The sequence below is a fragment of the Phoxinus phoxinus genome, assembly GCF_949152265.1.
Source record: "Phoxinus phoxinus genome assembly, chromosome: 17".
Classification (NCBI taxonomy): Eukaryota; Metazoa; Chordata; class Actinopteri; order Cypriniformes; family Leuciscidae; genus Phoxinus; species Phoxinus phoxinus.
Genome location: NC_136892.1, coordinates 31,811,665 through 31,829,647, shown reverse-complemented (window position 1 = coordinate 31,829,647; position 17,983 = coordinate 31,811,665). Strand labels below are relative to the sequence as shown.

Below are 17,983 nucleotides of genomic sequence, written 5' to 3'. Positions count from 1 at the left end.
GGCGGGCTTTATGTTCACAGAAGCGGCTGAGCGCGCATTTTAGCAGCAGCGCGAGGCGCACCTCGACGCGTCAGTAGTTTATGCTCAAGTGCAGATAAGATGTAAGTAGCTAAACTAAACATTTCATATTTGACAGCTGTTTTAGGTCATACATGTTAGAAATAATCAGGCAAACTAATAAACTTTGTCTAATTTAGCCATTTTTAACTGAAAATAGGCCCATGTAACGTGATTCATGTAACTTAATGTAGCTAATAATTAGTTAAGGCAAACGTTACTATGTCATTGTGAGGGGAGGGGACAAAAAACATTAACGAAGCCGTTTTCATCATATAAGGCACAGGTTAATATGAATGTGTAGCCTACACATTGAGAATTAATATCATAATATAATTTGTAGTCTTCAGTAAATTAAGGTGACTCAAAGTGCACCAGATTAATGAATTTATCTTTAAAATGTAAAAAAAAATCTTCCGGGGGTGCATGCCCCCGGACCCCCTTAGAGGTAACGAGCTCCACTTACAAAAATATTGTAGGCTATTTGATGTTCTATGAATAAGACAAAAGTAATTATCTTATAATTAAAAAAACGTAGCCTATACATGATCAGTAGTTTTTCACCTCCTTTTTTTTTTATTAGTGCATAAAAAGTCACCAAAATGAAGTATTTGAACCATCATAATTAAATACAAAAGGTGGAGAAAAACTGCAAAAAGGTCCACTTTTGGGAAAAAAAGAACCCCCCCTTTCAAAAGGGTGGCTACGGACTTGGAGCTGGTAAGTCCCGTCCCTTCCGTAAAACCCCGCTGGACCTCAAAGTTGAAAAACCGTCAATGCAAGTGAATGGGAGAAAATAATTATTTTCTGGTCCCGTTTGAATTGTGCCATGAATGTGAACATATGTTGTCTGTGAATTTTTTATATAATCTTTCATGTTACAAGTTTGACAGTATATGGCATGATTCGTCGGCTAGCAGTTGTGGAAAATACATAACGAGAAAGACTACATGTCGCCTATGTGACGTCACCCCATAAAGTTGACTTACCCGTGGTTTTCGCCAACCTCAACGATTTTGTCCTCTCCATGAAAGAAGGCGGTGAAGTGCACCAAAGACAGCCATGTCTAGCGGGATCCGTGAGCTAGAGCCGTGAGCTAGTGGTGTTGACGTTTCAAACGCGTCGAAAGCAGCGAAGAGTTGTAGTCCACAAAGTGCTCTCACACAAAGTCTACCCGTATCAAACTTCTACCCGCTAAATTGTAGCATTCTTCACACGAAAGATTATATAAAAAATTCACAGACAACATATGTTCACATTCATGGCACAATTCAAACGGGACAAGAAAATAATTATTTTCTCCCATTCACTTGCATTGACTGTTTTTTTAACTTTGAGGTCCAGCGGGGTTTTACGGAGGGGGCGGGACTTACCAGCTCTATAGTCACTCAATTTTTATACTCTCTTTTTCAAAGTACTTACATTTTAATTATGTATTGGTATATAAAGACAGTTTAAGCCAATTTGAATAAAAGTTCTTTAGTCAATTCTTACCTACCCAACCTTTAACATGCATTACTTCAATAGTATCATTATCTATATTATTAATAACAGTTAACTACTAAAAGTTGTGTAAGGTCAAATATTGAGTTGAATTAAATTAATTGGCCAAGTATGCAAAAAATGCAAGGAAGTTGTTGGCATGAGGCGTCCCACATACTGTATATATACAATGTATTGTTATTTATAAAAAAATGAATCTTCAAATCATGGCTGTTTTTAAAGATGGATTTTTATTCATGGTTGCAAAATAAACTGTACCATGAAAAAAAAAAAAAAAAAGTATTGTGGTTTTAAAATTGTATTACATACAATTGCTTAAAAAAAAACACACAAAAAAAACAGCATTTAAAGATTCAACAGACACTGGAAATGAAGAGTTCAAATAAAACCATCTAACTTAGTAATGTAATCAATAGAACGGCTGAGAAGAATATCAACAGAAAAGCTCAAAGGGACACAACACAAGCTAAAGCCCATAATGCAATGCGGTTCTTCAGAAACTCTCGTGTCGTGTCTGTTTCTCAGACTTTAGTGTGTAAAACAAACGTCACACCGGTCCAGAATGCAGATCTGCACAAGCTAAACGCTAATTATTGTTAGTATTTCACTCCTTTCTGTCTTGTTATTATACATATTCATTAGTTATTAGAGAATTGTTCATACTGCACAGGTTAGTCGTTCAAGAACAGATGAAAACTGCAAAGAAACGCACAAGTCATAATTCAACTCAAAACCAACAGAACGAATATGAAAATGCACATTTTTTCCTTCAAATGTCATCAGTGAAATACAAAGTATACATAATGTAAGTATATGTTGCACTACGTTTTAATAAACAACCAATAATTTTTGTATAACAGTGATTTTTTGCATTATGGTCATGATTTAAGGATCAAATCTTATGGGTCATAAAAATTTATCATTTTCTATACGCAAAATAATTAAATTGGGGTTGAAATATGAATCGGACGTTTCTTTGTGAGATTCAATATTCAATATTCAGGATGGTTGAGTGAAAACTTTCACAGTGTTACTAAAGACACACACACCGCAGGAGTGTGTGTGTGTGAAAACACAACACACATCTGTAAACCAATCCAGAACACGCGCATATATCATCATCATAATCATCAGTGGCGGTTTGAAACTTTAATAATGATTAGTTTATGATGTTCTACACAGGACAAGTGATAGTGTCAAAGTTACTACAGTGTCAAGTTACTTGTACGTGTTTTGAATGAAACGTACGGAGACCCGAACATGACATGCGGACAAAAAAAGAAGAAAATTGTTTATATATATATATATATATATATATATATATATACACACACACACATGAAACTGGAAAAATTTGAATATGGTGCAAAAATTCATTTATTTCAGTAATTCAGCTTAAAATGTGAAACTAATATATTATATAGACTCATTACATGCAAAGTGAGATATTTCTAGCCTTTATTTGTTATAATTGTGATGATTATGGCTTACAGATTATGAAAACCTTTTCACAATATTCTAATTTTGAATTTTTCATAATCTGTAAGCCATAATCATCACAATTATAACAAATAAAGGCCTGAAATATCTCACTTTGCATGTAATGAGTCTATATAATATATTAGTTTCACATTTTAAGCTGAATTACTGAAATAAATGAACTTTTGCACCATATTCAAATTTTTCCAGTTTCACATGTATTATGTAGGCTATATATATATATATAGTGGAACCAATTCATATTTTATTCTCTTGTTTTGATTGAACTAAAACAAGGGAACTTATTATATTGTGAGCATGATTTACTTAAATGTATTAGTATGTCATGGGAATGAATTGTTCATTCTTGGCCACAATTTACATATTTTTCTCCCCACGTCATGTGCGGCTTCGTAGAAACTAAATAAACTACAGCTAAAAATAACTACAAAATATATATATATATAAAAGCAAAAGCAAACGTGTCATTCATATTACCGCAGGATGAAAGTCACAGCTAGTTTTAAAACAAACCTTCACATGAGGACGAAAGGTATTTTGTGTTTAGTTACAGACGCAGACATGTAAAGCCACAGACACGCATCTTTGTGGGGCGAATCTCACAAAACATTCACATTACATCCAAATATTACAAAAAAATATATAATTTTCATAGGAATTACACACGTTTTGACTCAAATTTTACTTGATTTCAGGCCAATTTTTTTTTTTTCTCGCAATAATTTTGAATGAAATGATAATTAGGGGGAATTTGATTATTTGTTATGAAAACTTCACAATCCCAATTTTTTATATATTTTTGGGTTTATTTGATTTTGGGGAGAAATGTGCGACAGAAACATGTTCTTACAGGTTTTGTGAGATTCGCTCAACGCTTCGCACTGCATGTCCATTACAAAAATTCATTCAACGAGTCGATTTCCATCCAAAAAACTATTGTAAGCTGATCAGAATATTATCATAAGCATGTTTTGCACTCTTGTAACCCTGGTCGGGTGAAATTGCTTGATTAAATGAGGCATTTTCACTCCAGGGCATTCGTTTTTTTTTTTTTTTGACGTTTATAGACATGATTTGAAAAACTATAAACATGCAGCGGAGATCTTAATTTAACACCAGGAGGAACTTCAACTTGAATTCATTTTTTTCTGTTACATTTGATACATTCCAATACATTATATAGTGGTTATTCATATGCATTTTTTCTTCTATATAAAAAACAGAGATGACTGATGATCATGCTTAACAAGCCGCACTTTGCCGTAAAGTGCACTTCAGCCAGAACTGCTAAAAGAATAAAAATGCAATAAAAAGATTGACGCGCTAAATGTGAACGCACACAGTACAAAAACAAATCGATTTAAAGAAAGGTATTGCCAAGCTTCCTCACTGGGCTTCAGACTTCTTTTTGTTTTTCTTCAGGAAAGACGGGGTGCGAAACTTTTTCTTCTTCTTTGAAGGGGATTTGTTTGGGGATTCATCGCTGCCATGGTCACCAGCCGCATCATCGCCTGCGACAGGCTCCTCCCCCTCCTGTTGAGGGGCGGAGTCAGTCAGTTCAGGGGCGGGGTCTTCTGCGGGGAGGGCGGCGGCTTCAGAGGCTTCGTCGGGGGTCAGATCGGGGAGGGTCTGTCTTAAAGTGGCGGCGTCACTATCGTCTTTAAACGTCTGCTCCTGGTGCGCCTCTGTGGAGGACGAGGACAAAGATCACAGTGAGTTTGTCGATCGGCTCACGGCATGGAAACCGTCCTGGGGGAAATTCAGCGCTCTTAATTTATGAAACTGACCATAAAACTTGAATCCCTGCAAAACCACACACACACTGATCTCCAGACACACACTCATCTTTAGCTTTCTATATAAATCACTAAACTGCTACATCACGAAACACTTCCCAGTGCAATTACCTAATTAACAAAAACTAGATGTACTGGGCAAACACAACCACCAATTCCAGAGTGACCCCTGAAAAACTGCCTAGTTTGCAAAATAGGGATCTCAGTTAATAGTAAAATAGTAAAAGTAAAAGTAAAAGTAAAAATGTATTCTTTAAAACAAGTGCACATGATATATTTACATATGCTGATATATAGATATGCTAATATAAATAAATATATATAAAAGATATGCTAATATAAATAAATATATATAAAAGTGCTGACAAATCACGATTAATCGGATTGTATGTATATATTTGTGTGTACATATATATTATATATATATATCTTATAATGTATATATTAATCGTTTACAGCCCTATATATATATATATAGGGCTGTAAACGATTAATCGCGATTAATCGAATCCAAAATAAAAGTTTGTTTACATAATATATGTGTGTATTGTGTATAATTATTTTGTATATATAAATACACACACATGCATGTATATATTTAAGAAAAATGTGTTATTTATATATAAGATAGATATATTTATATATAATATAAATCATATAAAAATATATATGCAGTATATAAATGCAAATATTTCTCAAATATATACATGCATGTGTGTGTATTTATATATACAACAATTTATACATAACACACACACATATATTATGTAAACACAAACTTTTATTTTGGATTCAGCCCTATATATATATATATATTCATACATATTATATAAACAAACTTATGTTACATGCGATTAATCTGTTTTCCAGCACTTTTATATTCTCAACAAATGAGAGTATTAAAATTAATCATATTTTCAATATATTTATACAGTATGCATACATTATTTTTGTTTCATGCACCATTACAATACTAGTTTTATATAATATAATAAATATTTTAATGTAAATTATGTAGATAAACTAAACAATTTAATATATAATATTGATTTCTGTTTTGTTTTAATTCACTACTTTGATTTACATTTACAACTGTTTTAATCAAATAATTTTTCGAATTATTCATCGATTATGCATTAACATCCCTATCTGCAAACTATTAAAGACCATTAAAAGCAGATTTAATCTCTTAATACAGTAAAACCTGCATATCTCGTCCTATAATTTGCATTTCTGTCACTCAATAAATCCTAATATATTTTTAGTCTCCATCAGAAACATCCAGTTCGTGCAGCGAAACAGACTCAGATCCTCAAATGCACTAACATGACACATACATTTATAAATGCGACATTCATATTTCCAGAGACATTTCAGCTCTCACACAAACGCCAGTAATAAAGACACATATATATGTAACGCTCACTACCATCTGATATCTATAACCATCTGCACGCTTTAAAACCACACAGCAGCGTTTCACTGAGAAATAGTAGACATATTTAAACATGATTCACAGCAGAAGCGTAATACTCATACATTACCTGTTCTGCTAAAGCAATAGTGGATTGGCATATTAAAGAACTTTGCTATTGTTATAAAGGTTGAAAGAGGAAAGTTTGTAGGAAAGGAATGTAGAAGTTTCTAGGAAAAGAGTTGTTGCTATAGCATGATCTCACCGCACTCCAGACAGTTCGAACAACATCTCCTTAAATCACTACATCCATCAGGTGTTTTTACCTTTAAAATCACATCCACCGTATTTTCCGGACTATAAGTCGCGTTTTTTTTTTTCATAGTATGGCTGGTCCTGCGACTTATAGTCAGGTGCGACTTGTATATCAAAATGAATTCATACTGACTGAGATGAACCGAGAGAAAACATTACCGTCTACAGCCGCGAGAGGGCGCTCTAGTTAGCGGAGTTGTTCAGAAGCGACACCGAGGAAGAACTCATGTATTCAGTGTTGAGGAGTGAGATCGGGAGCTTGGTGAACTTGCTGACCGGTAAATTGTTGGACTCACTGGCTAATGTTAGTTTAGCCTATTCAGCCTCTCAGGTATATGTTCTGTGTGTTATTGTGTCGCTGAATAACTGTTAATGTGTTACGCTAACACACCGGACACCTTCAGCTGTTGTTCTGTGTGCTGTTGTGGAGCTGAATAACTTGCCTTTCCAGACTAAATGTCCTTTCTTGGATTTTGTGAAATAAATTTCTAAATAAATGCGACTTATAGTCCAGTGCGACTTGTATGTTTTTTTTCCTCTTCATGACACATTTTTTGACTGATGCGACTTATACTCCGGAGCGACTTATGGTCCGGAAAATACGGTACAATAATTATAATAATAAGATAAGGGAACGCAAGGAAAAGTAAAATGAATCAATAACATCATAGTCTAAGAGGTTCACTAGTTTTTATTTAAAGTGCCCCTATTATGCGTTTTCAAATATTGTGTGATAAAGCGGTTTGTGAGTATAAAAGGTTTGCAAAGTTGTAAAGATCAAGTCCAAATGAAGTTATTGTCTCCTAAAAGAACAAATTGATTCTGAACTGTTGAAATGAGTCGTCAATAATTCCGATGTCCCTTCCTGTTACAAATTTGCATAAATGCCAGCCTATAGAGACAGAGCATAACGCATCATAATCTGAAGGCCACGCCCACCGAAACAATCCCACCGTCTCCATTGACTTTGCATTGCGAGAGGCTGCCTCCTTGTCATTTCTTGCTTCTAACTAAAGACAGAAAAATGCCTAAAAGCTGCTGTGTGACGAGGTGTACAGCAAACAAGCTAAGAAACACAGAAATACGTTTTTATAAGCTGCTGACCCCAAAAAACGAGCGTTTAAGGACTTAAAAGTGGACACAGGCTGGAGCGAATGGGTAAATAGTGGGATCCTGACACTCAGTATGCACTAAAAACACAGTTACGTGTGCAGTGAGTTAAACATTTGGTCACTGGTGAGTCAAATATTCAAATGTCAGTTTTATATATTATATTTCTGTAAGATAAGCGATCCTGTGTTGCCGATGATGTTCTCCTCCAGCGGGCGTACGTTAGTTCTCAGAGTAATGAGACACGTTACGCTCGGTCTCAACTGCCTATCCTCTTTTAAGTCCTTAAACACTCGTTTTTTAGGGTCGACAGCTTATAAAAACATATTTCTGTGTTTCTTAGCTTGTTTGCTGGACATCTCGTCACACAGCAGCTTTTAGCCATTTTTCTGTCTTTAGTTAGAAGCAAGAAATGACAAAGAGGACCCTCTCATAATGCAAAGTCAATGGAGACGGTTGGATTGATTTCAGATATGCTAATCAGCATTGGGTTTCTGACCAATCAGAGCAGAGCAGCTCTCAGAAAGGCGGGGTTTAGAGAGACAATCTATGGACGAATTGTTTTCATACTCTTTGCGAAATGAGGTGATGTGCAATATATATTATGAGAAAACTATTCTAATTTTTTTAACCTTGGATGCATGTATTGTAGGAGACCTTCAAAACAAAATTAGGAATAGCATAGAGGAACTTTAAAATCTTTAATTAAAATGAATAAATGAAACCATGTCATAGTCTAACATGTTTCCATCCACTCAAATCCTGATGGATAAAATGAGTCACATTATAGAAGATAAATGCGTTACAAATGCCTTTATTTCAAATGCCATTTGCAACCCATTTGATTTCCGTAATCTGACGTTCGACTGACTGGAGCGGAGCGGCGTACATCATCCCTCACAACAAACAGCGAGGACAGGGAGATGAGTTAGACAGCGGAGGAGTGAGATCCAGTGAAGCCGTGCAGCAAACTCAAGCGGGGGGGAGGTGAGGTACTTACTATGGTAACAGGTACTCTTTTGCATTTCCATCTCCTGATTGTGACGCAGCCACGAAGAAGAAAAAGCACAAGTAGAGAGAGAATGTCTATGCAGATCAAATCACAGCCACCGGGTTAAATTAAAAAGAAATTAACAGAAACCGTAAAGAGACACACACACACAGGCCACCAGAAGTGAAGAATGGTTGCCGAGCCATTCTTAAAGACCCCGGAGAAATGAGCATGAAGGGTGAGTGAGGACATTTAAGACGGGTGGTTTACAAGACACTTCTCATGTGGGATTACACCTGCGTTTAAAGAGACGGCGCCGCGGGTACAGCGGCTGATCTGAGTTTATATATCAGCGGGACGTTCTGCTACATCACAGCTCGCGACTGGGAGATTATAACAATCGGATGTTTATTTTGACATCCAGGCCCTAAAATACTATAAAATTTACTAGAACTAGGAGAACGAGTGCAATTCAGGGTTATAATCGTTAACTAAAACTATTTAAAACATTTCTGTTAATTGAAATAAAGCTGAAATATAATATAAATACTAGTTTAAAAATGAAAAATGTTGCCTTGGCAATAAACTGAAATAAGTTTAAGTTGAAGACCTAAAATTATTAAAACTAACTATAACTGAAACTAAAATAAAAATAAATTAAACCTACATAGAAATATATAAAAAAAAAATATAAAAAAAAGAATACTAATAAAAATGACAAAAGAATACAAAAAATTAGCTAAAGCCAATTCAAAATATTAATAACTGGTGCTATTCGCCAGTAAAACATGCTTGCGTAAAATGTGAAAAGTTATTTTAATGTTTATTTAAGGTTTTTATTTTACTTTTGGTTCTATTTGTATTTTAAATAAGGCATACAGTTCAGCTTTATAATATTGTTATATTATTTAATTATCAGCTATTGGTGTCAATGTCAAAAAGGTGAAAATTTGGTGCATCCTATAAATAAACACTGTAAAGCATGTTTATTATGTAATCTCAATATAAGAGCTCCTACTGTATTTTGATAAGATGGGTGTAATCCATAGTAATAAAGACCAAGAGGGTAACATAAAAACTAAATATGTTAATAAGATTAAAAAAAGGCGTTGCTACCTGAAATCTCCAAGAGTGTAAAATTAAATAATTGGATTTAAAATAAAGATTTTGTCATTATTTTTTTATTTTTTTTAAGTTGTGGGGGGAAAAAAAACCAAATATCAATGATGCCCTTTGGTCTGTTATTACAAACAGCAATACATGCCTAACAATGTTAATTAACAAACATACAGACGGACATCAGCCAGCTGGAGAGGCTCATGCTCAGAGAGAGCCAGTGTGAGCGGACAGACGTACCTTCCTCCACACGCACAGGTGAGCTCGGGGGGGTGCAGGTGCTGCTGGGAACTTGACCCTCTTCAACCTCTGCGGTCTGACCTACAAACAGCACACACACACACTATTAGTCCAGAACCACAGATCTGACATCAAAACACATCAAGGAAAGTGAGTGACATGCTACTAAAAACACAATACCAAATTCAACATGGAATCTGTGCATTTTGTACACATTGATTGATGGATAATATACATGTAAATATGGCAAAACACACACTTTTGGTAGACAAAAGATTATAAAAACTGCCAAAATATATCAGCAGATGATTCCATAAAAGTCTGATAATGTCTGACTCAAACATCGTTAACTAAAACTAGAACCATAAGACATTTTTTCATTGCTTGAAATAAATTAAACATTAAAATAACAAGAAAATGAAATCTAAAAAAAACTCATTTGATTTCAGTTAGTGTTTTCATCTCGTTGTTTAGTTTAAGCTGATATACTAAAATAACTCAAAGTAAAATATAAATAATGATGAATAAAACCTATAGAGATAAAAAAAAAAAAAAACTAATAAAAATGACACAACAAAAGTACTAAATCTTAACTAAAATGAGATTGGATAATATAAAAAATAAACACCAATTCAAAATATTAATAAATACTAAAATAGCACACTAAAAAACTAATACAAAAAAAGTACTCAAACTTTAATTAAAATGGATAGTAAAAAAAAAAACCTACATTTAAAATGACAACGGATAATATATACAGTATATAAAAAAAGATTAATAAGCTGTATATTAATGACACTATTTAGTATTTGATTAGTTTTATTATGCTATTATAACAGTAAAATCCATGTGCATCATAAAGTAAAAAGGAAAACCACTGAAAAAATGCTGAAGAACCAAGAAACGGGATATAAGGAGGATTTTCACCATCGGCACATCCACATTCAGTCAAATCTCAGTTCAGATTCAGAGTCAGGTTTATTAGTAGAAGAAAATCCAAATAAACCCCAACAAGCAGAGGAGCGAATCACTGGAGAGGACAGCGAGGAGCCCGCCGGTGACTTTCAGTCCGGGAGTGAGAGTGGAAGAGCCGACGCAGGTCTTTATGCACAGATCCAGAGCAGGTGTTTGTGGGACGCAGGCTGGGGCGAGGACAAAGCATGTCGGATCACCAAGGTTTGAAACCAGGGGACAGCGAGAGACAGAAAGGAAGAGAGAGCCCAGCAGAGTCAGAACACACCCAGAAAGAGAGGCCCTCCTCAGGCAGACGCAGGGGTACCTGCAGGCGTCCCGTCTCGCTCCGGCTCCGGCTCACAGCCCAGAGCCTTCAGAACCGCAGAGTGAAACTCCTTATCAGGGGATCCCAGAGGATCCGCCGGGGTGTCGTGACCCGACGGGCCCCCAGATTCAGTGCCGCGGCTGGGGATTATGGAGGGTGGCGGGGCCGCGGTGGCCCTCGGATCCTCCTGTGGGACGTCCGAGCCCGACTCGTCCACCTGTGCTAAATGCAATACAACAGTTTCTCTCCTGACCTGAGGTGGCGCTGTTGGGCTGCAGGAGTCATGTGCAGGGTCAAATGCGATCGCAATAATCTAAACTCATAAACTTTGCACTCCTGAGTTGGTCAACAGAAGAGGTAGATGGTTTGTTCAGACAACATTACTTATATTTGTCTAAAAAAACATTTTTTTTTTCAATTTGTTTCGCACTGGACCACATTTACGAGTAAGAATTTATAAAGGGTTTGTCAAAACAGATTCAGATTTTTATATACACACACTACTGTTCAATAGTTCGAGGGCAGTAAGATTTGTATCTTTGTAAGAAACTGATATTTCTATTCAGGAAAGATACATTAAATTGATCAAAAGAGAAATTTATAATGTTACAAAAGATTATATTTTTAAACAAATGCTTTCTATTCATCAAAGAAATCCAATGCATCATAGTTTCCACAAAAATATGAAGTTTTTTGTCCACAATAAATGTTTCTTGAGCAGCAAATCATCATATTACACTGATTAGTGAAGGATCATGTGACACTGAAGACTGGAGTAATGAAGCTGAAAATCCAGCTTTGATCACAGAAATAAATTACACTTTGTAAATCAGCTGTTTTCTATGTGAATATTTAGTATTGAAATAATATTGCACAATTTTGCTGATTTTACAGTATTTTTAATCAAATAAATGCAGCTTTGTTATATCCACATATTTTAAATGGTACAAACACTTCACAATATTAGTTTTTTGCAGCATTTTTGATCAAGTAAATGCAGCATCGGTGAACAGAAGAGACTCTAAATCTTACCGACCCCAAGCTTTTGAACATTAGATCTCGCACGTCACACAAAATTAACTCATTTTGTGAGACAGAAAGCTAGTGTAAAACATGAAACTAACTAAAATGACACTCATCAGGAGGACTTACAGCCGTCAGTTTCTGCGATGAGAAATTTGTGTTGTTTGTAGTGTTCATACCTTCTGGGACTTTCTGCTTGAGCTCCACTTCCTTGCGATACTCCTCCAGATCCTGGTCTGTGAACTTGTTGAAGGGGTTTGGTCCAGTTTTACTGACGACGACCCGCGGTTGGTACTCCTTCTCAATGATGGCTTTAGATGCGGTCACTAGCTCCCCCTGCGGGCCAAAAGAGGACAAAACAACACCGTTTAAGCACTCCTATCTTTCTAAAAATGAAATAAAAAACATTTAGGTCAATCACATTAAGTTTCTTATAAATTATATTAAATAGAGTGAATACTTGTTGTGGGACACTCAACATCCAAATGGCTTCATAAATGTCTCCAATTAGAGTTTAAAGGGATAGTTCGGCCAAAAATGATATTAAACCCATGATTTACTCACCCTCAAGCCGTTCGAGATGCATATGTCAATCATTTTTCAGACGTTATTTTAGAAAATGTCTTAGATCTTTTAATGGTTATAATGTGATGTTATGGGGTCCACCTCCTTCAAGTCCCAAAAATGTGCATGCATCCTTCACACAAGTAATCCATCCGGCTCCAGGGGGAGAAACGAAGCCTTCTGAGGGCAATCCGTGCGGTTTTGTCGTAAAATATACATATTTAAAACTGTATAAATTAAAATAACTGGCTTCCGGCAACGGTTGACACGCGTTCACGGAAGATGGTTGCCGGCGTATGACGTAGCGTAGGAAGCGTCGTGACGTAGAACGAGCGCGACAGCGCCGCCAGAGAGCAGAGCAAAATGCCACTCAGGATTTCCGCGATTTGGAAAAAACGTGTATTTAAATGAAAATGTCGGAGGATATTGATATTAGAGAAGAGGATATTGAGCTCTACGTTCTACGTCATGACACTTCCTATGCTACGTCCTACGCCGGCAACCATCTCCCGTGAACGGCCGTCGTCCGTTGCCGGAAGCCAGTTATTTTCATTTATACAGTTTTAAATATGTATATTTTTACGACAAAACCGCACGGATTACCCTCAGAAGGCTTTGTTTATCCCCCTGGAGCCGGATGGATTACTTTTGTGACGGATGCATGCACATTTTTGGGACTTGAGGGAGGTGGACCCCATAACATCACATTATAACCACTGAAAGATCGAAGATATTTTCTAAAATAACGTCTGAAAAATGATTGACATATACATCTCGAACGGCTTGAGGGTGAGTAAATCATGGGTTGAAAATCATTTTTGGCCGAACTATCCCTTTAAGATTAAATGCTGTTTTTTGTAATGAAAAAGTATAAAGAATGATAGAAGATAAAGCATCCCACTTTTTGTTATAAAAGCCTTGTTCAGTCGTATTATTGTTGAAACTCAAACCCCAGTTAAGACGTTAATCAAAGGATGCAACATATTTATTGCAACACAAACAAAAACCAGGCTGTGAGGGATACAAGTACACATTTGTTTCTCCTGCAGCGAGTAAAACATTTAAAATACATCTTTTCACAAATATCAGGTGGACCAACATTACAAATATAGACTAAACAAATGTGCAAATGTGACCTGATGGTATAACATACTGGATGTACTTTTGGATCCTCACTGCCTTGTTTGTGTCAAATTAATCTGCCATAATTAGTATCAATACACATCTGATCTGACATTGGTTTTGAATTCATCAGTGCAGACTCAAAAGGCCCTGAATGTTACTGTCTCTGTCCTCAATGTAAAGCGAGAGAGTATTGAAACTGTGTGTGGTTTGATGACAGTATTATCGCAGGATGTACCTTTCGAATAGACCTAGAAGGACTAAAGCTCTCTGAAGTGTCAATGCCATCAATAGAGTCCGTACAGTCAGAGAGAGGAGCGTCCTGAAACAGTAGAGCTGGTGAGCAGCGCATACTGACCACACACACACACACACACACACACACACACACACGGCAAGCCAGAACCAATGCATACAAGCAGAAGACCACACATTCTTGTACATCTATTTTTGTGAGGACATTCACTGACACAATGCAATCTCTAGCTCACACACTCACACAATCTCTCACACACACACACGATGTACTGTTTAAGCACCGATATCGCGGTGTGCGCATTCGCATGATGTAGTATAGGGTTTGAACGGTTGTTGATGATGATCCGCACAGGCCAGCTGCTCCCGGGTCCATATTAATTGTGATTCGCGGATAAATTGCAAAGTTTAGCCATCATAGAGTGACATTTTATAATTTTCATGCGTTTTTAAAGGGGCGGTTGATTATGATTTGACTTTTCTAACTGTAGTTAGTGTGTATTGTTGCTGTTTGATCATAAACAACATCTGCAAAGTTACAACGCTCAAAGTTCAAAGCAAAGGGAGATATTTGCTTTTAAAGAAAAGGACTACAACAAACGGCTGGTAGAAACTACACGACATTCCTCCCGGGTTAGTGACATCACCAACCCTAAAATTTACATAAGCCCCACCCCCTGAACACACAGTCCATGTTGAGAAGAGGAAGAGTTGTTGTAGTCGAGTACATTTGTGAGTCAGCTCAAACTTTAGCATCCGTCTTTATAGATTTATAGATTACCATGACAGAATATGCTAATTGAAGATAGTTAACTCCACATCAGCAACATAAACTCATCAACTAACCATTCAGAGACGTCCTGTTGCTTCTACATGTTGTCACTTCTTGAGTCTCTCCATCTTTGTCTGACTCAGTTTTAACTAGGGCTGGGTATCGATTCAAATTTCAAGAATCGATTCGATTCCGATTCTCAAGATCTTGAATCGATTATCATTATTCGATTCGATTCGATTCGATCTGATCCGATCTTATATTTTTAAAAATCAAAAGTTTTAACTGTTCATGAATAATCAAGTGTTTGTATTAAATAACATTCACAAACATACATTAATGTTGTAAAAATGTATTGTTCACTCAATGTGTTGATGTTATACATTAATGATAAGGCATTAAGTAATGTTAATGAATGGTAGCCTATCTTAATGTAGCCTAGTGTTACAACTAAACAGGAGATAAAACGTGTTTTATTTGACTTGACTGTCCTTTTATTTAATCCAAAACTGCGTTCATTTAAAAGGCCTTTTAAACTAGATACAACCGCACACGATACCACTTTAGGGGCCGTTCACATATCACGTTTTATGCGCGTGCAAATTCAGTGAGAAGCACTTCAATGCATCTCAACAGGTCATGTGACAAAAACCAGCGGCCTTTCCGTAACAACATGGAAAGCTCGGCCGAACAGCTGATCATAAGCTGTACAGGGCGGCTTTTTATTTCTCATCTCAATGAATATATCTAGTAGTAAAGCTAATGCAAGGGCTAGAAATCAATTAATTATTTGATGATACTTCCTCGTCATCATGGAGAGCGCAGTTTGCACCGCTTTCTCCTTTCCACAAGCGCGTGCTTTCCCGTTGCGTCTGCCGTTGCTATGCAACCATGAACAGAGGCGCGCCTGGAAAACTAATTTGCACGCGCAAAAAACGCGCTATATGAACGACTCTTTCCTTCTTTATGGACGGTCAACAAGTGGATTCAGAGAAACCGCATTAGCAGCGCCGCCGGTCGCCATGTCTCAGTGTGTTTATGGGGAAAATGTAGGCCTGTTATTAAATCGATCCTCTGAGTTACGGATCGATCTTTAGAAATTAATATGAAAATCGATTCAGAATTGGTGAATCGATTTTTTCAACACAGCACTAGTTTTAACATTAAAGGCAGAACAGTTTCTGTCATTTTAGTGTGTGTGCGTGTGAGGTAATCGCAGCTGCTAACACACACAAGCTCTTGAAACCCCGCCCTCTGCAGCAGCTCATTTGCATTTAAAGGGCCAGGCACAAAATGAGCGTTTTTGCAAACCCTCAAAATGTTTAACATGCTATATAAAAATATCTGTGAGGCATTTTGAGCTAAAACTTCACACACACACTCTGGGGACATCAGAGATTTATTTTACATCTTGTGAAAAGGGCATTTTACATTTGATTATTTAATGTCTGTACCTGAATAGTTAATTTCCCTGAAAAACAAAGCACTGCTTCTTTCATCAGTCTATGTTCTATTGTGTTTATCTATGCTTGTCATTTGTTTATTATTGTTTACACACACTCAAGCACACACACACACACACACACACACACACACATACTCAAGCACACACACTAGACATGCAGAAAGCATTTCCTAAAGAAGCGTATGGGCAGGCTGGAGCGAGACGTGATTTCATGGCTCAGAGTCATGCACTGCAACACCAGAAACCAAACATATGTGTGCTAGTCAAACCACACACAGATTCATACTGCTGCGACTGCTGACCATGTGACTGGTCATGCGAAATATATAAATGTACAATATAAGCGTTCAGCAGAAACCATATTCAAAGGCCTGAGGATTTCAGTTTTGAAAAAGTGTTGCTGCACTCGGGTGGTTTAGATGAATGATCTGATGGCTAGTGCAAAAAACACACTTCTCTCTTTTAAAGTGTTTAGGGTCTTTAAAAAGAAAAAAACTATAGAGCTCATCCGGAGGTTTATAGAAGTAAAAAATGAAACCTCCATATGTATAAACGTATAAATCATTCACGACAGATCTAACATGAACTCTGATGTTGTTAAGCAATGGTTTATGCTTCTGTTAAAACAGTGAGTAGAAGTCAGATATTAATTACTATAGCTAACTACTTATGTATCGTTAGTTAATATGGGATGTTAAAGCTTATCGGCATTGGTGTTTATGATCATTAAATGCATTAAAAGACGACTTTTTAAAAATCAGGCGAAAAAAAATGATTTACCAATAAATTAATTATCTTGTAGTAAAATAAAAGATATAATATAATAAGATATAGTACAGTATACAGACCGGACTAATAAATGAACTGGTCTAGATTAGCAGCTCAGCAAACGTCATGTGAGACGTGCAGAGATATTATTGCATGTGTTACAACAGTATCATCCTGTAGAGTTTCTATTACAGTCAATGAACCAAACTAAATGAAAGAAAAAGGGCAAACATGGCACTGCAAACCAATCAAACCAAAAGAAAATGGACACAGCTCTGGCTTGCTGGTCGTGTGGTATACTTACGTGCCATATAGTCACTCTCTGGGGTCAAAAGACACAATTAAACGGTTACACACACGGAAATAACGTTGGGAACAGAATATGTAGGATCCAATGGGAGGAACAGGAGTGTGCAGATGTGCAGAGACTCACCTGGACGAAGGAACGGTCCACCATGGAGCCTGTGAGCACCTGCGACTGAGGACCTGCCGTCTTTTTGTCCTGCAGATTCTGGTCACGGATCTGCCCAAAGAAAAGTCACTGTTAACACCAAATCACCATATAAGATCGTCACAGGACTAGGGTTGAATTTTAATGATTCCGATCCCATTTCAATTCTGCTTAATAATTCCAATAAGGAAAAAAAAAAAAAAAAACTTGGATATCATTCACATTTAGTCTTATTGCAAAAC

General features: G+C 36.6%; 1 protein-coding gene across 19 annotated transcripts in view; it reads right to left on the bottom strand.

Moving 5' to 3' along the window:
• Window positions 1-1,771: 1,771 nt before the first annotated feature.
• add1 (adducin 1 (alpha)) overlaps window positions 1,772-17,983 on the bottom strand; it is a 51,291-nt gene continuing 35,079 nt past the window's right edge. For 2 of the 19 annotated variants that reach the window (XM_079586477.1, XM_079586479.1), the window contains exons 12-18: window positions 17,724-17,813; window positions 17,595-17,612; window positions 14,269-14,352; window positions 12,524-12,680; window positions 10,043-10,123; window positions 8,696-8,729; window positions 1,772-4,745 (exon numbers count right to left, since the gene is read on the bottom strand). In XM_079586477.1, coding sequence (XP_079442603.1) covers window position 4,745; window positions 8,696-8,729; window positions 10,043-10,123; window positions 12,524-12,680; window positions 14,269-14,352; window positions 17,595-17,612; window positions 17,724-17,813 — 465 coding nt within the window. In that variant the 3' untranslated portion in view covers window positions 1,772-4,744. Of the gene's footprint in view, window positions 4,746-8,695; window positions 8,730-10,042; window positions 10,124-11,321; window positions 11,544-12,523; window positions 12,681-14,268; window positions 14,353-17,594; window positions 17,613-17,723; window positions 17,814-17,983 lie in introns of all 19 variants that reach the window. The other 17 variants (XM_079586472.1, XM_079586484.1, XM_079586478.1 and 14 more) reach the window with 11 other exon arrangements.